The sequence below is a fragment of the Ursus americanus genome, chromosome 14, assembly GCF_024610735.1.
Source record: "Ursus americanus isolate L20-20 chromosome 14, mUrsAme1.1.p, whole genome shotgun sequence".
NCBI lineage: Eukaryota > Metazoa > Chordata > Mammalia > Carnivora > Ursidae > Ursus > Ursus americanus.
Window position 1 is genome coordinate 19014517 of NC_142140.1, and position 22773 is coordinate 19037289.

Below are 22773 nucleotides of genomic sequence, written 5' to 3' on the forward strand. Positions count from 1 at the left end.
TACTTGGAAAGTCTTCCTGAATTTTCTGTTTGGTGGAGTGTACCATTTTTCACACCTGTCACCCGGGGTAGAAACATTTGTCTTTTAAGTGGTACCATTTATCTCTTTACTGTTTCCTTCACTCGGTCCCTTTCTGGTCCTCATATGCATCTGCCTTAGCGCAACAGTCGTATTTGGCATCTCCTCCAGCCTGGACTTCTGCAGATCCATCCACCGTAACGCCAGCAGTATAATGTCTTAAGTACTGAAAATGAACATCTGCTTAAAATCTTACAGGGTTCTCCATTGCTTAAAGCATAAGCTTCTACCTCCTTAGGACGGCACAGAAAGTTCTCTGTGATCTGGACTGTGCCTGCCTCTGGAGCTTCTCTTCTGCCTCTCCACCCACAGTTTACACTGCAGCAGTAATGAATTTTAGTATTTTTCCACCTGTACCACACCACTTCTTGCATATTTTTTATTCATGATACTCCCTTGGTAGCTGTTTTCTTCCCTGCCCCACCTTGCTTGAACAACTTTTACTTATCCTTTAAGACTGAACTCCGTTGTCATCCCCTGGTGCCCTCCCTCTCAGACTGGCAGAGCAAACCCTCCTCGGTGCTCCCAAGTTACAGCTCATCTTGATTGTACAGCGTTCTGTATTTGTACCATTCCCATTACATTGTGGAGCCCTGAAGGGCCAGGAGCAGCTTACTGATTTTCATCTGCCTGATGCTGCTTGTGTACAGGGCACTCAGTAAATGCTCGTTGAATGAACGATGCTTAAAAACTTGGAAATAAATTTATTTTGTAAAGTAGAACATTAGGTCAACCTCAGATCTTGTTCACGAAACTCTTAAACCATGGACAGTATAAAGAATAAACCATCACATTTTAAACTACTGGGGCTCTGTTAGTGAGATTTTACTCAAAGGAGTCATTTAAACATTTTGAAATTTTTGGATGGAGGGCATGGAGGTGGTAGAGATATTTCACAAAGTCATGTTTTGTTTTGTTTTTTTCCCCATCACTTGTCTCCTAGGGGAAACGCAGGATCTTTTCAGATGGGCTCTTCTACTCTTGCCTTAAATGTCGTCAGCACTCTAGTGTCTGGAGTCCTTTTTTCTCACTCTGCAAGTTCTTGCTGGGCAATTACATGTTCTACTTTGGCGTCCGTCTCCATCTAAACGCTCATGATTCCCATGTGTCTCTCCTGAGCATCAGATAGGTGTGTCTGACTGCCTACTGCACCAGTCTGTGTATGTCCTCTAAGGACATCTCAAACTCAGCCTGTTCCAAGCAGAAGTCATTCCATCTCCAGACATCTCTTTTTTTTTTTTTTTAAAGATTTTATTTATTTATTTGACAGAGATAGAGACAGCCAGCGAGAGAGGGAACACAAGCAGGGGGAGTGGGAGAGGAAGAAACAGGCTCATAGCGGAGGAGCCTGATGTGGGGCTCGATCCCGTAATGCCGGGATCACGCCCTGAGCCGAAGGCAGACGCTTTAACTGCTGCGCCACCCAGGCGCCCCTCTCCAGACATCTCTATTAGCGTCCTGTGTTCCTGTCTCATCAGAGAACTGTCATCCACTGAATTGTCTAGGCCGGAATGCTGAGCATAAACCTTGACTCCTGGCTCCCTTTACTGCTGCATCCTAAGAGTTCTGGTTTCTGGCTACAGGTCAGATCCATCCACTTGGCTCCATGTCCATGGCTGCTACCCTCTTCTAGGCCTCCATGATTTCTGTGCCTTGAGACCATTTGCTATACTGCAGTGAGAGTGATATTCCAAGACACACCAATGTCAGATCTGTATGTAAAACCTTTTAAGTGTTCAGTTGTTTTTAGGGGTAAAAATCCACTAGGATTTTTTTGACATGGCTTATTACAATGTTGTTGTCACTACAACATAATATTTTCAGCTGTTCTCAGATTTTTCCCCCTTAAATGTGCCTTCTTGTTTCCTAGCCTTTGCTAACTATTCTTTCAGCTCAGAATACTCCCCCACCCTTCTTAGTGTAATTAACTGTTAATTATCATTGGCTATTGGTTTAAATACTCTTTTCTCCAGGGACCTTCCCTGTCATCCCAATTTCACTTTGCTGTAGATGCTTGTACTGTTAGGTCATAGCAATTACATAGCACTTGTATTGTGATTGTTGGACTCTCCCATGATGCTGTAAGTTCCCTAAGGACTGTGACTACCTGTGTCTTGTCAGCCTTGTAATCCCACTGCCCAAAATGGAGTTGGAACAGAGCAAAGAGTCGTTGCTTTTTGTTGACTTAGTTAGCATTTTGGCCATTTACTCATATTACTTATGTTTTTGAAATATCTCTCACATATGTGACAAAATTGATATCGAGAATTACTATTTCAAGATCATTGCTATTCAGTTTTGCCCAATATGTACTTTTATTTCCTCAAGCATAAAAATGGAATGTTTATATTGGTTAATAGCTTGAATTCTGGAGTAAGACTAAATTGGGTCCAGATCCTGGCCATATTTCTTACGTTCTTTGACTTTGGCCATGATATACAAATTTACTGACCCTGAGTTTCCACTCATGCAAAATGGGAGAATTAATAATTCCCCCCACCCCTGGGGGTGGTGTGAGGATTCAAGGAAATAATGGGTGAAAAACATTCAGTGCAGTGCTTGGCACATATGAAGAATTCCGTAAATTATCTTTGATACTTCTTTTTAGAAAGATTTCACTGTTTCAGTTGAAAGAAAAAATATTTCAGATCATAAAACTTTCAGCTAGAAAATCAGTTTATGAAATCAACCAGTTCCTTGAGTTTCTAAGTAACTGAAATATAAATGAATTTTTCACCCAGAGTTATACTTTTTGTCACTCTTTTCCTCTGAATACAGTTTTCAACTTTGAATGTAGGGTTGTAATTTCTGAACGAATGTCCTCCAGGAGTATACTTTGAATATAGCAGTTACTTTTCAAGTTAAAAATGAGAAAGTAGGGGCACCTGGGTGGCTCAGTTGGTTAAGTGTCTGCCTTCAACTCAGGTTGTGATCCCGGCGTCCTGGGATCGAGCCCTGTGTCGGGCTCCCTTCTTGGGGGGATGTCTGCTTCTCCCTCTGCCCCCCACCTCACTTGTGCTCTCTGTCTTGCTCGTGCTCTCTCTCTCTCATTTAAGTAAATGTTTAAAAACCGAGAAAGTGAAGTATAGGAAAGTTAATTTTCTGTTCTTTACAAAGGTTGCTTTTTTCTTTTTCAATAGTTTTAAGCCAAGAAACTATAAAGATTAGCAGAGCTATGAAAGAGAGATTGCATCTTGGTAGAAAGTATGAAGGCACATGCTAAAAAATACGTATGTGTGTTACGTGTAGCCTTTTGTGGGTGTGCAGTATCCTGTGTTTCCCGTTGATATGTTCATTTTTCTTTGCTTGGTGGAGTTACAAGTTTCTTTCCTTTATTGTAACCTTACCAAAATAGGTGGTACTTACACACCTAGCGGAGGTTCCCCGCTTCGTCTGTTGTGTGTTCAGATTTGCTTCATCCCATGCCACTGCCGTACAGGGGATGGGCTTTCAGGGGAGGACTGGTCTTTTCTGTACCTTGTTTCTGAAGAGAGCAGAAGTGTCAGCTATCCCTTTAGTCAGATGCATAGTTTTCGCTTTATATGGTGATTAGTGACCACAAACAAAGTAAATACAGTGCTTGTTTCCTTGATCTGTACTTTGAATTAATAATCTATATTTCTAGTACTAAATGTGATGAGTTAAGATAAAATTTTAAAAAATGAAAACCAGCCCAGTTCTATATAACACGCTCATTCACTGTTTTCTTTCCAGAGCTGACTTTTTTGAAGATGAGGCTGTTGAACAGGTTTTGAAGTATAATCCTTGGTGGAGTGATATATATTCAGAAATGATGGCCTCTTTGGGAAAGAGTCAGGAGCAAGAAAATCATGCTGCATTAGGTAAGGAACTCAAAATTAGGCTCATTTGTTGACCATCTTCCCTATTATTAAGCACACAATTCTAATTGCTTCATAGAGAGAAGATACTATTTTGGTTTGCTAATTTTGGAAATGTAGTCTTTAGTCTGGACTGGAAAATGGCACTCAGTGATTAGACTTGTCTTGGGACAGTCTTTTGAAGTATGCTTTACTTTTGAATCACTGGGGTCCTTTTTAAAATTTTTATTTTTTAAGTAAATTTAGGGACATGAACACACAGGACATCTGTAGTAGTTAAGTAATCTGCTTGAAAGATCTGAACATTTAGGGGCACCTGGGTGGCTCAATTGGTTGAGTTGGTTGAGCACCTAACTCTTCATGTAGACTCAGGTCATGCTCTCATGGGTCGTAGGACAGAGCCCCCTCACCTGGCTCCACGTCCCACTGGGAGTCTGCTTGGGGATTCTCTCCCTCTGCCCCTCCCTACTCTTGCCCACTTACGTGTGTGTGCACACACAATCTCTTATATAAGTAAATAAATCTTTAAAAAAAAGATCTGAACATTCCTCTCTGGTAAGGACATTTGATATTAGTAATGGTGGAAAAGATCTAGTTTTCATTCCCTTCGTTGAATGATTTTAATATATCCTTCCCAGTTTTTTCAGAATATTACTTTTGTATGTTAGAATTTTAAGTTTCGGATAGATCAAAAATAGAAGGCCTGTGTGTTCTGTCATACTGATTTGGCTTTTCTATCTGTATTAAAAAATGAAATTTCAACGTTTAAATGAAAGGAATACACATACATATACACACGTGAATTGGAATATAGAATCTCCTTACTCCTGGGGCGCCTGGGTGGCATAGCGGTTAAGCGCCTGCCTTCGGCTCAGGGCGTGATCCCGGCGTTCCGGGATCGAGCCCCACATCAGGCTCCTCCGCTATGAGCCTGCTTCTTCCTCTCCCACTCCCCCTGTTTGTGTTCCCTCTCTCGCTGGCTGTCTCTATCTCTGTCAAATAAATAAATAGAATCTTAAAAAAAAAAAAAAAAGAATCTCCTCACTCCAAATTCCTCTTCTTGAAAGTAATCACTGTTCACAGTTTGGGGATGTTTTCAGTGCAGATACCCATATCTGAATATCTGCTGTAAGAAACATGTACGCACAGACTCCTACGCACCCCGTCCTTCCTTCGCTTTCCGTAGTTGGTAGTGGGTGTTGTACATCTTCTGTATCGGCACGTTGTGTATACACGTGAACATTTGGGCTCTTTACTGCTGATGGCCCTTTGGGTAGTTCCCAGTTTTCTGCAGTGGCCTTCTTGGGCACTCCGTCTACAGTAGCTGCAGGTCTGTTGTAGGACAGTATTTTGATTCTCTGTGTAGTAATGCAGTAGTCTGTCATTTGCTCTGTTTCCATTGTCTTAGCATAATGCCTGTTATATAATAAATACTCAGTAAATATTTATAGAATAAATAAAAACTGCTGTCAATATTTTTGTAGTTGCGTTTTGTTAAGAGTTTAGGTGATTTCTACCAGATTGAAAAATTGCTACTTTAATCTTTTATAATTGACTCTACTGCAGAAGAGAAACTCATTTATAAGTAATGACTCTTGTTACATTGTTTTCAACAAATCCTTGGTTTTATATTTGATTTGAGTTTAAGAATCTTTCGGAGACATCCCATATTGTATTGATGAATTTTCAGGTAGAGGATTGCTGACACAATGTAGACGGATAACGATCTATGCCATGTGGATCTGTTTGGAAAGCTTGCTCACTCAGAAATCCTCAAGGTTATCTAGTGGTCTGTGGTGTGAATCAGCTTCCCCAGTTTCAGTGCAGTATTTTAATGAGGTGGTGTGGGTGGAAATTGGTGGTTGTGCAGTTAAGTTTTCTGTCCACAAGGGTGAGCTAGTTGCCCTAAAAATCAAGAAAAGGCATTCCCTTTGATTTAAATTCTAACTGGCTCTACTTTGATCCATTGTAGCTTGTTCTAGGTCCCGTTTTCTGTGAGAGCCAGCCTTTGAGTTAGGTGGGTTCTCTGTGTATAATTTTAACAGAAGATTAAGCCAGGTCATTGCTTTAACCACTGCCCTTCCTGTCCCTTCATCTTCATCCAACCCAGGGCACGTACCCCAACTGGTGCTTGAGGAACAGTCATAGTCTACTAAGGTAGTATGGTGATTCATTTTAAAAATCACCTTTAAAATTAGCAAGGACATATGATGTAAAGTAGAACTTGAGCTCTGTGTCATTGTACAGAAAGTACCTTTCCCACACGGGATATCCCACATGGGATAGAAGCTAAAGATGGAGTTGGGCGTTAGCGCCTTGCTCCACCGCAGGCTCGTCATGTGATTGTGCATCTTTGCTGGGTTGCTGCCTGCCTCCTAGAGTTGTCTTGACGATTGAATGAGAGGATTTACTTCAAGTCCCTAGCATGTTGTAAATGTTAGAGATTATGATTGTAGAGTAAAACCAATGGCAGGAGAGCCAGGAATTGAATGGCTTCTCTGAGAAATTAAAATTGTTGTACATTTATAAAACTTTAAGGGGGAGTTTTTTGTGATTGAGATTTTTCTTCTTTCCTTTTTTTTTTTTTTTTCTCTTGTTCAAGTATTTGAGACACCCAGAATTGGGAAAATAAGTTGAAGTGTGTTGAACCAGGTTGCAGTATGGGAGAAGGGAAATAAACCTTGAAGTCCTCAGCCTACTCAGGGAGCATGCTACTCCTGGATTTTCCTCTCCACTTCCTCTTTGTTCTGTGCCTCCCAGGCCTCCTTCCTTTCTGTGTCACGGCAGTGGGGTGTTTTCTCTCTTATGCTCCCTCATCAGCCGTTGCCAGGCAGATAGTACAGCGCAGGTGAGGGCTTACCTTGGATTCATCCTCGTCATAAAATAGTAAGCTAGATTGTTTTGAATTCCAGATAAGGCTTAGATGGTGAACTTCGCTCCCTGTCTTTGCCTCAGTTGTGATTCCTGTTATTTTCATTGTAGCCCTGAGTTACAACATGGAGACTTTTATTAACATTTTCAGTAATGATCCCAGTCTTCCTCCCCCAAAGGCTTGTAAATGGAAGTGTTAAAACGCTGTGCTCCGCCTGAGCTCTGGTTTCATGAGGATGGGCTTACCACATTTCCCATGTTGTCTTTCAGTGGTTAATCTCAGCCCAAGAATCTTGGCACATGGTTGCTTGGTATGACAGCACATAACATTTTTAGTCAGTGAACTTCCTAGCAGGGACATCCTGTTTGGCACCAGTGAGGCCTTCAGTATTTGTGGAGCTAACTGTCAGTGTCAGCTTTGAAAGTTGTAGCACTACAGGGCTACCCGTTTAGGCGAAAGGTTTGAATGCGGCACATTTTCTTCTGGTTGCCTTGATCTGTTTCCAGAAAGTATACAATACAATCGACAGATTAGCATTCCTCTGAGAGGAGCCAGATCAGGGATTATTTACTTGTTGACCCATGGAAGACAGAGATATTTGGGAGGGAGATTAAGAGAGAAGGAACGATTTAAAAGTAACAAAACTAGGAAATGTTCTAAGCGAAGTAAGAAGGTCACTTCCCATTTTGATGGGAGTCCCTTTGCAGTCGTCAGGCGTATTGATTGGGGTTTTTAATGTGGGGAGGTGGTCCTGGGCCATTTGCATCATGCTAGGGCACCAGTTTCTTCCCCAAATGAATTGAGCTTTCAGCTGCCTTTGTTTGAGTGTAGATTATTTATAGAAGTATAATTAACCGAAATGTTGTGAACCATATAGCAGAGCTGCTTTGTAGTGTAGCAAAGTCATACAAATGCTTGACAAATGTTACTCATGGTGGCAATCATCCAAGTATTGTTGGCACTGCATCTGTACTTCTTCCCATTGCTGCTGCTTGGTCAGACCTGATTGTATGCAAACCTCCCCAAGTTCCCCTTTGGCTGATGTGATTTACAGCTCCAATAAAAAAGGCCTTGGGGATCTCAGACTTTTGGTTTCTCTAGTGATTTCCTATTTTGTTGATACTGTTATTTATCATCTCTGGTTTCTTTGCTTGAATTTCAGAATTTAAATATATCTGTGTATTTATCAATGAACTTTTTAGGCCAAAATGGGATTTGAAAACACTCAGGAAAAGGTGGTGTGTTTTAAGGAAAGGCTAGGGGCACCTAGCATCCAAGAATTCAGAAGAGGACACTCCAGTAGGCTTTTCTTGTATACAGTCCCCGACAGTGGCCTGTAATATGGGGAAGCCCTTACTTGTGGGTGATGGAACATCAGAACCCGCAGTTCTCAGGTCAGCCTTTACAAATTATTCAGCTTATATACAGGGGTGATTACTTAGGAATGAAGGGGAGTAAACATTCAGATGAGTTAATGTGTTATTAAATGGTTCTGGGCATGCTTACCTTATGATTTAGAATTATCTGGAAGCAGAAGTCCTTATTAGTCAACTAGGATAAAGGCTTTTCTCAAGTGAGATAATATCATCATGAACACCTGGCACTTTCTTATTAGCTAAAGGAATGAACATCTCAAAAGCTGTACCTAGGAGAATACTGTCTCAAACCTCAAGGAATATACTAGGGGACTTAAAATACTTTGTTAGGTATACTTTCTTTGGCAGTATGTTCCTTTTTAAATTTTCCTTACATCAGGTTGCTTTAATTGAATGGAGAGCTTCTATTTAAATTAAAGGATCTTCATATGAGCCCTTTAATGAGACAGTCAGTACCTGTTTTATCTGTCTGTTAATTTTGTTTCCAAATGTCAGTCTTTAAAAAAGGCTTCACTGGACACCTTCCTGCATTAAGTTTAAAAGTATCCACATTTCGGGGCGCCTGGGTAGCGCAGTCGTTAAAACGTCTGCCTTTGGCTTAGGGCGTGATCCCGGTGTTTGGGGATCGAGTCCCACATCGGGCTCCTCCGCTGGGAGCTGGCTTCTTCCTCTCTCACTCGCCTGCCGTGTTCCCTCTCTCTCTGGCTGTCTCTCTGTCACATAAATAAATAAAATTAAAAAAAAAAAAAAGATTAAAAGGATTTATAAAAAAAAAAGTATCCACATTTCTGGGGGGGAAAAAAAGCTAAATACACCTTTTTTATGGCCAGCAAATTAAGTAAATGCATTCTCATAGTTGTCATTTATGTAAACAATACACATTTATTTCCTTTTTCTTTTCATACTTTTAATCATAGGATTTCTAACATCGTTGAAAAAATGATTACATAAATATATTTCAAGACCTGTTTTTTGCACTAAGTAAATTTTAATGAGTAAAGGAGTATTGCTTCTAGTAATTTCCAATAACTGTATTTAAGATTCTTTCCCCCAGAGGATAGACTGTAAAACTGCTGGAAGGAAGCCTTTAAACAAAAAGAAGCCATGTTAAAGCAAAGGCTCCTAAGTGAGGACTGAAGTGGGTTAGGGAACTCTGTGAGAAGGGGCCAGCATGTGTCAGTAATCATATTCTCTCTCTTCTGGCTTTTACCAAGTTGTGAGGAGCAGAAGGGCATTTTTTTGTTCAGCAGAGACAGAAAGGGATGGGGTAGCTAGCTACCAAGAGGGTGATCTGGGAATATTAAAAAGGTAATTTAGGGGCGCCTGGCTGGCTCCGTTGGTAGAAGTGTGGCTCTTGATCCCAGGGTCATGAGTTTGAGCCCCATGTTGGGTGTGGAGTCTACTTAAAATTAAAAAAAAAAAAGAAAGAAAGAAAGAAAAAAAAGAAAAGGTGATTTCATAATTTTTGGTCTCCTGAAAGTTAGCATCACAGATAGCCAGGTGTCTTTTTTTAGTCTTCCCCCAAGAGACTTCTTGAGTTGGAGCTGGGCATAGGAGTGCTCAGCCAGTGACTGCCCTGGTGACTACCTTTTCTTTCCTTCTTTGCCACTGGGTGTAGTCATGTGACTAAGTCCTGGATGATGGGAAATGAGTGGAAGTGCTATGTGCACTGGATCAGGTCTTTAGAAAGAAGGTGCTTGCCATCTTAGTCTGCTTTCCTATTGCTTAGAAAATGGTAAAATCTGGGGCCGCCTGGGTGGCTCAGTCGGTTAAGTGTCTGCTTTCGGCTCAGGTCATGATCCCAGAGTCCCAGGATTGGGTCCCACATAGGGCTCCCTGCTCAGCGGGGAATCTGCTTCTCCCTCTGCCCTTCACCCTGCTTCTGCTGTCTCTCATTCATGCACGCTCTCTCTCAAATAAATAAAATATTAAAGAAAAAAAAGAAAATGGTAAAAACCTGGAGCAGCTTTCTTAGTTGGATAGGTGGAAATCATATGATGGAGATGCTGGTGCCTCACCAGTCCTGGATCATTCACTCAGAATAGTAGCATGGGAAAGAAACTTCTATCTTATATAACTCACTGTATTTTGGGATCTTTTTGGTTAGCGGTATAGCCTGTCCTTACCTAAATATAATGGGCAATTCTAAACCCTGGAGAAAGAGCCTTTTAAAGTTATTTTGGAATTAGGTTGATAAGAAGCACTGGAACTGGAAGCTGGCTGCTCCTCTTTATCTGGCTTAAAAACTTTTTAAGTGAATTTGAAGATGATTGTCTGATAGGACATGGAAGGAAAATTAAGGATTACTTTGCAAAGTAAGAGATTGATAACATTTTTATCTAGAGGTAACAAACTATCTAGATGGTTGAGTTTTTGTAGAAATCGCTTAAGATGAGTAGTAGGCCGTGTTTTACACTAGCTAGGAACTGAGTACATGTATGTGGTTAGCTGTTACTCTTTCTGTAAATCTTACGTTAAGACAGGTGTATTTTACTTCATATGTATGGTAACTGATGGTGTTCATGTTTTATTGTGAGAGAATGGATACTTGTTGGCTTGCCTGTATTGTAGCCCTCAAAGGAAACTTAGAAGGAACTTCAGTCTTACACTTGCTTACCTTACCAATGTAGACATAAAGGCTTTCTTTTCTTTTCTTTTCTTTTCTTTTTTTTGTATCATTAGCATTTATTAAGTACTTTAGTTTTTTGGTCTGGGTAGCCAAACATTGGTTATGATGGTATGTGAAAAGAAATAGATTTTCTCTCTCCTCTCAGTAACTTACTGGAATTGGGGGAAAATGTTGTATTTACAAGTCACAAAAGCTGAAAATGCTTAGAAGTAATTTTTAGCAAGAAAAGCAGCCCATGTGTTTCACGAAGTTGGTGGGTCAGTACAGTGGGAAAAGATGGATTACTGACCAGACTATCTGGAATTAGCCGAAATCTTAAAACATGAAAAAGTAACTTCCAGATGGATTAAAGACTTACATTTTAAAAGGAAACTGTAAATCTTAAATGAGAGGGGCGCCTGGGTGGCTCAGTCGGTTAAGCATCACCTTCAGCTCAGGTCATGATCTCAGGGTCCTGGGATGGAGCCTGCGTTGGACTCCTTGCTCAGTGGGGAGTCTGCTTCTCCCTCTCTTTGCCCCTTGCCCTCCTCTTGCAGATGCACGCTATCTCTGTCAAATAAATAAAATCTTTTTAAAAAAAAGAAAAGCTGAGAGGCTTCGTGTACAATTCAGGGGTTGGGGAAACCTTATCAAAGGCTATAAATTCAGAATCTTTTTTTTTTAAATGATGCACATATTTGTCTACACAATAAATAATTCATTGGCAAAAGATCCCACAGACAAAAGTCAGTGGAGAGGTAGTAGATTTGGAGGCATGACAAGGCTTCATATCTATAACTGCGAGTTCTTAAAAATTTGACAAGACAAGCCATCCAATAGAAAAAAATGGGCAAAACACATTTAAATGGTTCATTCACAGGTTGCCAACAAACCTATAAAGTTATGCTCAAAGTTTAGCATTTAGAAAAATACTAATTGCAGTAACGGTGATCTGTCACTGTATTAGGTTTTTCTTGCTGTAGAACAAATTACCACAAATTAGAAACCGTTCTAATTTAACTCAGTTTCCATGGCTCAGGACTTGGGCTTGCTTAGCTGGGTCTTTGCTCAGCATCTTATAAGGCTGTAAATAAATTTGGCTATCTTCTCTTTTCTTTTTTAATATATTTTGGTAGCTAAGTTCTTTTCTGGAGCTCAGGGTCCTTTTCTAGGCTCACATGATAGCTGGCAGAATTCGATTCCTGCAGCTGTAGAACTGAGGTCCCCATGTCCTTGCTGACTGTCAGCTAGGGGCCATTCTCTGATCTCAGAACCCCCCCCCCCCCCCAGTTTGCTGCCACACAGCCCTCTTACAACATGGCGTCATATTTCTTTAAAACCAGCGGTGTCTCTGGCTCCAGTCTACTCTTGATGGGACATAATCATGATAGTGACTGTCCCATCACCATTGCCATATTCTTTTGGATAGAAGCAAGTCACAGGTTCTGCACACCTTCAAATGATGTGACTCAGTGGGTCTCATCTTAGAATTCTTTCTACCACAGTCACTTCCTATCTGTTAAACCGGAAACGAGTAGGAGAAGCTCTTACATTTATTGCTGGGTGTGAGGGATGTGTGTAGGAAAGAGAACTTGTGTCCATGACCATTAAAAAGGTGAGTTGTAGCCTTTAAATGAAGTATTTTTTAAAAACAGACTCACTTTTTAACTCAGTGAATCTACTCTTGGGAGTCTGTTTTATAGGAATACAGCTTCAGTGTCCAAGGACATGTGGTAAGGACATTTATGCAATGTTAATACAGTGGCAGAAAACTGGAAGCGTAGTGGATGCCCATCAGTAGGGGGAGTGGTTGGATAGAGCATACTACACCGTGGAATATTCTACTCCTTTACAAAAATTAGCTAAGTACCAATTGACTTGGAGAGATCTGCCAGAGATACTAAGTGAGGTACGCTAGATGAAGAAAAAGGATATAATTCTTTGGTGGGGGGTGAGGGAGGAGGTATAAGTTCCTTTGTATATATTTGTGTGTCTGTATAGCGTTACGTGATAATAGAGAAAAATATAAAATGATATATACTAGATTTTTAATTTGGGGAGGCTGTCAGTGAAGATGGAGAAAGGGTGACAAACCAAAGAAGAAAAGACACATTGTTGAAAGGAACCATCCTCTTCCCTCAAGTCAAATGTGTGTGATGTAACACTTTGTTTCTTTGTATAAAAAATATCAATATACTTTGCCCTTAACATTGACTATTTTATGGGAATATTCCTATTCCTTTATATAGAACTTTCAAAATGGGTAATGAATATTTACAGAGTGCTTTACTTAGCCATTATGTTTTCTGTTCTTTAACTGTCTTATCTTTATTTTAAAGTCAGTAGCTCCAGCACTTAGATGCCTTGAATACAGGACAGTGTAGCAAAAAGGGGGCATCCTAGAAATAAGGAATAGATATTGTTTAGACATTTCGCCTTTATTTAGCTCTACTAGGGTTTGAGCAGATGCACAGCCCTTAGTAAAACTGTGAAGTCTAGTTTAAAAGTTCTTTCTATATTCGGAGTTAAATAACTCTTATTTCAGCTTCTATAATCGAAGTTCTAATTTTGACAAATCCTCCACACTGGGGGTTTTACAAAACTGAATGGAACATTTAATTTTTAAATGCATTTTTTTCCCTAGTGTCTTTTTCTGAAGAAGAGAAATATCAGCTGCGAAAATTTGTCAATAAATCTTACCTGCTGGACAAGAGAGCTCATTGCCAAGTGTACTACAGTCTGATTGATATCCTTCTGGCATATTGCTATGAAACCCGTGTCACTGAAGGAGAGAAGAATGTAAGTGCCCGTATGTCTATGCATGTTGGCGAAAGTGACCGGCCTAAATAAACTGTAAGGCATCACTCCTCCTGTCGAGAGTAAGAGCTGTTGTGATTAGTTATTCAGGGGACGCTCCTGGCAGAGCTGCACGTGCGTGTTGGTACTCAGCATGAATGCATAATGCTTGCTTGATCTTTTTTCTTCTCTCTGGGCATCAGTGTCTACCAAGTAGCGGAGCGAGGCAATAAAGCTGAGGGTAGAGAAAGGTTATCCTGAGCTCTCATCTCTTTAGGAGATGACTTGGCCAAAGAACAGAGCTGTTTCTGCATAACACTTGACATTGACGAGAGGTAAACTTTACCATTCCCATTTATATCCTCTGTCCAAGCTGTCCATTAGCAGACTCAAGGTATAGCTTTTTACGAAAAAAGGGAATTTCTCCGCAGGTGTCCCTCAATTTATACAGTAGGTATGCTTCTGAAAAAATTACATGTAAATCACATTTTTAAAAACTTGAATCATATCTTTTTTTGCTATTGAAAGAAATCTTGTAAAACCTTTTATAAAGTATATTATTTCTTAAATGATCTTTTTTAAAATAATATAAAATTTGTGTCTCTTCTTAACCCACTTTCGATTTTGTAAATGAAGAGCTAAGCTTCTTTCTTACCTATAGCAGTGACCGTATATTTAAAAAAAGCTGCAAAGCCAAAAAAGAGTCTTTCCAGTTAATGTGCCCCTGCAGCTGTTTGTAATTGTACTTGCTCAAGGGTTATTTTCCAGCTGAGCATATGCTTTCCTTTTTTACAGATTGCACAGATAATTCATATCAGGATAAAAGGAAAAATATACATACGAAGAAAATAATTAAAATTTCCTGTAATCTCAGCCAATTAGAAATAGCTAGTGTTACGAGGAGATACATCTCTTCCAGTCTTTCATTGTGTACTTCTGTGTATGTGTATTTAAATTGGGTCGTGATGTATATTATTTAATCTGCTTTTCTCAACATCATAGCATTAGCGTAGTATTAGGATTATAATTTGATATGTGCCAAATTTTCTGTTGTTATGATTCTGCAAATTTCAAAGGTAACTCTTGAGATTTGCATTTGGCTCCAAAATGAATATTAAGGAGTGTGTCAGGGGCATAATGTAGCTGGAAATGGTTTTTGTTTCCACTCATCTTTTAAGGATACTTTAATTGGAGAAAACATTTTCTTTGACAAAGAAAGTCCTTCACATTATTGCTTAAGGAGATGAGTGAGAGTGTTTAGTTATGCTCAATAACAGTTACCATTTTTGATTCTTTTATTTGCATATTTGACATCACAAAGTCTTGCAACTTCAGGACCTTCTCTAGAATGTACTTACTCACAAGCATTTTCTGAAAGGCCAAATTCTTGAGCAGCTTTATAAGTGCCACAGTCAGCACTTCAATATTATCTTTGAGTCCTTTGGCAGATTATTCATAGTATGTTGGGGAGGCAAGTAACTTAGTTGAGAGGGACAGAAATTGAGGAAGCATCGCTTTGCTTTAATTTTTAGTTTCAAAGCCCTTGCTTATTTGCTCTTAACTTCTGGTACTCTTATCATTGGAAAAGCTTTACTTTGTGAAATCCCAAGGAAAGTAGGCAGACACTTGCCTTTGATAGCTTCTGCAAAGCAATTATTTTTCCTCAGTCATGGACACTTACTTCTTAGTTCTTATGTATGTCAATGCTGCTGAGATACTAGTTGAATAAATGGGTATTTTGGAATTTGCTTTATTTTGGAATGACTTTAACCTCTAAAATGACAGTCCTCTTTTTTCTAAATCAAATAAAGGTCGAATCTGCATGGAATATTAGAAAACTGAGTCCCACTCTGTGCTGGTTTGAGGTATGGTTTTCAGTTGCAATTTTTTGGATTTTGTTTAAAAAGTTCTTTTTCTGTTGCCATTCATTTTGGGTAATTCAAGCAATTCCTTGACTTTTTAAAAGTGGAAACTTTAGTATATAAGTGTTTTTTCCATCTTTTTAATAAATTTCTGATTGCATTTTTAATTCTTCTGCTAATCGTAGTATGCAAATGAAGCTAGGTAAGATGTTGTGGAATTTGGAAGAAGGAGAACACACTTTGGAGGAAGAACCACACATGGTCTGTTGGGGGAACAGGTAGGGTGGAGTTAGAGCATGTTTATAAGTTGGCATATATTGGGGCTCAGAGTGAGCTCAAAGTTGGGCAGCAAACCTAGGTGATAAATTTTTTTTTTTTAAAGATTTTATTTATTTGAGAGAGAGAAAGAGGGGGAGCACAGAGGGAGAGTGCGGGGAAGAAGCAGACTCCCTGCCGAGCAGGGAGCCTGATGCGGGGCTCTGTCCCAGGATGCTGGGATCATGACCCAAGCCAAAGGCAGACACTTAACCGACTGAGCCACCCAGGCGCCCCATAGGTGATAATTCTACTAGCTGCCATTTTCTGACCATCAAGGACTGTATTAAGTCTTTTATATATATTAACTCCCCTGTTACTTCCAGTAAGTCTATGAGATAAGTATTATTGCTATTTTACAGTTGAGGAAACTCAGATCAGACAGTTGAAGTAACTTATCTTAAGTCCTACAATTAGTATGGTCAGAGCTGATAACCCTTCTAGTATAGTAATCATTGTTTTTATATCTGTTTCCTAGAAATAGTTGTGTCTTATCAAAGGATGCTATTTTAAAATTTACTAGCTCTGAACAAATTGTTGAACATCAAAACAGTAATTAAAAGTAGAAACTTGAAGAATGTGTCATTTTAGGGGCACCTGGCTGGCTCATTCGGTGGAGCATGTGACTCCTGATCTTATGGTCATCTGTTCAAGCCCCACGCTGGGTGTAGAGATTACTTAAAAAAAAAAAAAAAAAAGAATGAAAGAAAAGCTAGCATTAAAAAAAAAGTGTCAATTTAAATAGCTAATAATTGAATCATCAATTAAGTCAACTAGGTTTTTGGGTTTTTTTTCCAGTTTAAATCCTAGATACAGTAGATTGTTAAATTTGTAAATCAGGGTTGTTTCATGGCATCACTTTGTTCAACTAATAGAGAAGATGTGAAAAGTAATTGAGACATTCAGCTTTGTCAGAGAATTTTGCTAGTCCGAAGAATGTTCCATGAACCAACGGCTTGACCAGCATCCTCGGCTGGGAGCTTGTTAGAAAGACAGAATCTCAGTCCAGACCCACTGAAGCAGAAACTGCAGCAAGCAAGGTCTCCAGGGATTCGTATGCATATTAAAGATGGAGGAGCACTGCTTTTTAGACTTCACTTGGGTTCGCCTTATTGCCATGATCAGTATATAATGGAGAAACTGGTTTTTGTAATGATTGAGTTGGTTACTTAGGTTGAAAACAAAGTAGTTCATGACTAAATAATTTTGTAGTTCAAGTTATTAAAATTACATGAATAAATTCACCTATTTATGATTTTACTTTGAAATTTTTATTGTTTTTGAGATAACTTAGAATTGCCAGAGATGTTAAGGGCTATGTGAAACTTTTAAAAGCATTTGGTTTTTGGTTGAAATTTTATAAAGTTTATAATTCTTTTTAGCTGTAAACTGTTCTTTGTCAGATACTCAGTATTCTTAAGCAGATCTCTCATTCATTAAGGATTAATACACATGGAAACTAGTCTGCTCCCTTAGCTTTACTTTTTATATTTTAAGTTTTATATACAGGTTACATTTTTTATACGGTTTTAATCAAAATCCAATTAAAAATCGATTTCGCACAAAACTGCCTTTGTCTAGTGGTGTCAGTAAGTTTTGAATTTCTGATGGTTTCTATTTGATACTTCTTAAGATAAAACACTTTTTTTCAAGAAATCACTTTTCTTTTTGATAAGTGAAAGCAAATTATCGGAGTAAATACCATGTATTTACCATGTATTACTCATGCACAAAGCACTAAAAAAAAGAAGAAGAGAAGGAGGGAGAAAAGGGAGACCGTGAACATACTTCACTGAAGAGTTCCACATCTTTCATCTACAGTATCTTGAATGGTCCTAAAGGACAAAAACATGAAACATATATCATTTAACAATGTCTTTTATGTGCATCTGCATTTTGTTAGTGCCATGTGTTTTAGATTCATATTTGCAATTCTTAAAAGACTTTTTAAAACTTTCCTGCTGCATATGTGATTTTTAAGGAGCATTTGTGATATCTTGATAAAGTATGAGAAATTACAAAGGCTTCAATTAAGTATTTTATTGTAAGGTATATAAAAAGAATCTCGTTTCATGGTTTTGTATTTCTCTCTTGCGTGGCTTCATGACGATCCAAACTTAGAGTTTTTAATTGAGAGTAGTTTCATATTTCATTGTATCTTTTTGTTTATGTAATATGGAAATGATTATTTATTTAAACTCTACAGACTTGGACTAATGTTCATGAAATCCTGGTGTCTTTTGGAAGACGAGTTTTGTGCTACCCACTTTATCGCCACTTCAAGCTGGTGATGAAAGCCTACAGAGACACTATAAAGATATTGCAACTAGGTAAGATGTTCTTGTGCTTGCGAATTTGAGAGTGGAAAAGTTATTAGTCTGTGAAGATGTCGTGATTTTTGCTTTTCTGTGCGTAAATGAGTAGTGAAAATCATCAAATTCAATCACTTCTCCCCTCAGGTATATAAAGGAAGAGTTCTTCTCTGTAGATACATAATCACACAGTGAGATGTGGTACTCTTTCCTGAGAGATGCTGGAAGGGTTAGTGGAGAAGATACACCCAGTATTCCAAACCATTTTGTATGATAGTAGACTACATCATTCAGTATTGGATGCTTGCAATTTTCTGGACACTATGCTAGGATTGTGGGTATAATAATAATAAGATATATTCCCTGTTTCTGTGCAGTTTACAGTATCCCCAGGGTGACTGTTGACAAGCAATTCCATCGTAGACTGAAAAGCGCTCTGTGGGGGACGTAGTGATCACTGGGAAGGGGCACAGAACCTGGATTTGGGAGGTCAGGAAAGGCTTTCCAAAGAAAAAGCGCAGCTACTCAGGACTTTTGACTATTGCCAGATCTAACCTGAAAAGACAAATATTTGCTAGTTTTAAGGATGTGGAAAATTTTGAGCTCTGAAACAAATTCCAGAGTGATTATAACAGCATCATTGGATTAAGTATATAATTTCCAAGGTAATGACTTTGACGGTAGCAGCATCGTTTGTATGGATTAGTTATGGCACATTTATTTAGAAGTTGCTTTCCATCCTTCATGATCATTTCTTAAATTTTTTTTTTTAAGATTTTATTTATTTATTCGACTGAGATAGAGACAGCCAGCGAGAGAGGGAACACAAGCAGGAGGAGTGGGAGAGGAAGAAGCAGGCTCATAGCAGAGGAGCCTGACGTGGGGCTCGATCCCATAATGCCAGGATCACGCCCTGAGCCGAAGGCAGACGCTTAACCGCTGTGACACCCAGGCGCCCCTTTCATGATCATTTCTTATAGTCTTCCCTGAGGAGTCTGGTTATTCCTTTGTCCTTAGGTAAAAGTACTTCGGGGGCTTAGTTTCCAGACTTTAGGATAAGAAGGGGAAGGTAAGGAAGCTCTTCCCTTTACCATCCAGGTAACATCCTTAGCTTAAAAGGACTCCCTCTCAAATGTTTTGTCCCTCTTAGAGGTATACGTGTGTTTTTCTTTGACTTCTGTGTAACCTATCGCCTTCTTATCCTGGGGGGGGGGGGGTGAGAAATCATGTTTGAAGCCGATTCTTTTAAGGTAGGTTAAAACTGAATTATAGTTAAATGAAAGATACCTTTTTATTAATCCACTTGGATTAGGCTAGTTGTATTTTATTTTGAAGGGTTGTTGTTCATTAGGTTGCAGAGCTACTGCCTTTGAAAAATTGATCTTTCTTATTAGCTTATTGGTGGGAAAGAAACTGCTTTGTTTTTTCTCATGTTATTTCTTCTTGCCTTCTAAGATATTTCTTGAATCTCAAAAAATTACCTTGAAAAATTACCTTGAAAAATCAACCTACTATAAATGACTGGTTGTTGAACTTGAGTTACATGTTGTCATACTTAATTTATTTAAGTCATGTTAGATGATCTACGCATTATTCATAGATTTAAACAGTGAGAATGAGTTTGTGATCATCCTGTTACATCATGGTTTCCAGATGGAAAACTGACAAAACCCGTGTGTGTGTGTGCGCGCGTGCATGTGCGTGTCCGTTCACATTCACACACACAGTTGCTACTTTTAATTCTGGGAAGTAATCTAGTAGTTCTCTGGATTTTTATTTGAAAAGTAATCAGTTCTGTAACTGCATAATCAGAAATAAATTTGATTGCGTTGACTTACATGGTAATCAATTACTCAAACAGTTTTTGTAGATGAGACTTGAAATTGAGACTTAACTTTTCATCATTATCAATCTGACAAGAAATAGTCTTATCCGCTGTGTCTTGCGAGCACCAGCAAACCTTAGGTAACGCACTGGAGGTCTGTCTGCTGAAAAAGAATCTGAAGCCCCTGTAGACTGTACGGAGCATGTTCTGGCTAATTTGGGTCATGGTTAATTAGCGCTGAGGCAGAGAGCTGGGTTGTCTAGAAGTCACACCATAAGCTATGTGGAGAACAAGCTCTGGATGAGAGTTGTCACTTGTGTTTGTACAGGTGGATGGCACAAGGATGTCGTTATTGCCATTGAAGAATCTCATTTGTATGGATACTTCGTGATTGAAGCAGGGGTAGCCCTTCTGTGGCTTTTAATATTTTCCAAGAATGAGTTTGTGCCTACTTATAATTCAAAATGCAGTCACAGCGATCACACTTTTTATTTGAAAGGTCAGTTTAGTGCTTCTGTTGTTTGAAAGTAACAAATAGCTCTCCCCCTTAAGAAATACTGATCTTAACTGGAGCGAGCTTTCAAAACCAATGTAGCAAGGCTTCAGAATCTGTAGAGTATTTCCTTATAATGGGTTGACTAAGATCTAAGTTTTTATTTTCAGATTTGAGTTTTTAAAAGAACCTTGAATTTGCTTTTCCTGACCTCACAGTTGCCTTCACAAGAATTCTTTACTGGGCCTTGGGCTATTCTCAGTGTCGTGTTCTTTCTCCCACCCCTTCCCCACCTCCTAAAAACTGTATACATTGATCTCTCCCTGTTGCTACATATCTACTCCAAATTCCTTTAAAGACAGAAAACCTGCTTTGCCCCTTGAAGTACTATTTTAGTGCTTAATATAGTACCTTGTATATGGAGTTTCTGTCCCTGGATCAGTGACCTTGGACCACATGATCATCCCCTCTTTTTGCTTCTGTCCTGTGTCTTGAGCAACTTTCACTTCCTTCCCCCATTCCATTCTTTTGGGAAGAAGTGGGTAGAATCCTTGATGGAAGCATCGCTTAGCTGCAGTTACTGAAAATAAATGAAAAAAGAGATGAAAAGAGCAGCTTTTCTAATATGCCTTGAAATTTTTTTCTATTTAGAAGCGACATAGTTTAATATTTGATTATACACTTCATACAGTTTATTTTTCGTACTAATATCTGCATTTCATTAATCTTTATGACGGCATTCCTCACTCTGCTCTTGCTAAGCTTTTGAACATATAATGTAACTATTATATTGAAGGTGCTGAACGTAATGGGAAACAATTTAGTTTTTTCTCGCAGTTCTCCCTTTGAACTCATTCTGTCTGTTCTTTTATTGTTTCTGGGTGGAATATATATCCTGTAAATATCATATCACATACACACCTATCTTATATAATAGATATTCTGTAAATTTTTATATCACTTTAAATTACAAGAGTCTCTTTTAAGTACTTAAAATGTCCCCTTTGAACTTGATTAAAAAAGTAAATCTTCCCTTCCCCATCTTGGGCCTGCCTCAGGTGGGGAAGCCAGCCCTGGGGAGAGGGGGCTCCTCTTTGCCATTGCAGGAAGTACTGCTTGCTTCCAGAACACGCCTTCCACACAGCCACCCCAGGCTGCCCCTTCCTGCTTCTCGATGGGGGGCTTTTCTCAGGTGTGGGTCAGACACCAGTCTCTGTACCCTATAATTTCCAGGGGTGGCAGGTTACACTCTCTAGGGGCCCCTCTTTAAAACTCCCTTTCTCTTGGTTTAGGGTGACAGGAAAGTAATCTCCCCCCCCCCCCCGCAACCCCCCTTGGAGGGTGGTTGAAACCCCTTAGCACTACAGTTTTATCTGAAGAGCTCTTCTGGGCCTCTTTTCCTTTAGCTCTTGGAGGTCAGTGTTGGGCCGATAGGGTCATAAATCATCAGTTTTTTGTTAGTTTCTGTAAGTTTAGCATAGAGGGGTTAGCATCTCTTTTTAAAATATGCATATACTTGCTATTTGCTTTGTCCTTTGTGGGGCTCATTGGAAATGAGGCAGAAAGAGTCCTGTCTTGCTTTGCTAGAAGAGTCATAAGAACCACAGCTGTCATATTCACTGTTTCCTGTGGGCCAGCACTAAGCTCCGTTCTTCAGATACCTTACCTCATTTCATCCATACAGTAATCCTGCGAAGGAATACTGTCCCCATTTTGCAGGTAGAAGACAGGCTCAGAGAAGTTCAGTCACTTGCCTAGGGTCACAAAGCTATTAGTTGGTAGAGCCTGGATTTGATGCCAGGTCTGTCTGACTCAAAATTTGTGCCTTTTGAAGTGTTGAAATCGTTACAAATGAAATTATATGAAGCCTGGGGTGTATTTCAGAATAACACAGAAGTTTGGGGGAAAGTGGGCCAGGTGCGGATGAAACAAGGTTGACCACACGTTGGTACCTGCTTGAAGTTGGCTGATGTGTATGTGGCACTTCACCATCCTGTGGTTTCTTTTGGCACATGATTTTCCTTCATAAAAAGTTTTTTGGTTTTTTTAAGTGTGGGCTCTTAACCACTATAATTCAATGTTTTAAATTTAAGTTTATTCACCATTTTGTGGAAAAACATTGTTAATTCTTGTTCAGACAGTTGTATAAATTTTTTCGGCTAATGAAAACATATGTTTGAAATTAGTTTTTTGGGTTCTGTGTTTTTTTGTTTTGTTTTGTTTTTTAAAGATTTATTTTTAAGTAATCTTTCCACCCAACATGGGGTTCAAACTCAAACCCCTGAGATCAAGCCAGCCAGGCACTCCAGTTCTGTTCTGTTTTTAAGGCTAACAGAAACCTACCTTTCTATAAATGTTTAAGGTCTGATGACTTGTAGCTACATGGCAGGCTATAAC

General features: G+C 39.2%; 1 protein-coding gene across 3 annotated transcripts in view; it reads left to right on the top strand.

Annotated features, from left to right (window-relative positions):
- Positions 1-22773, top strand: part of SHQ1 (SHQ1, H/ACA ribonucleoprotein assembly factor) — a 331525-nt gene that overhangs the window by 24627 nt on the left and 284125 nt on the right. For all 3 annotated transcript variants that reach the window (XM_045808098.2, XM_087866854.1, XM_045808097.2), the window contains exons 6-9: positions 3793-3920; positions 13418-13572; positions 15381-15434; positions 17953-18076. In XM_045808098.2, coding sequence (XP_045664054.2) covers positions 3793-3920; positions 13418-13572; positions 15381-15434; positions 17953-18076 — 461 coding nt within the window. The remainder of the gene's footprint in view (positions 1-3792; positions 3921-13417; positions 13573-15380; positions 15435-17952; positions 18077-22773) is intronic.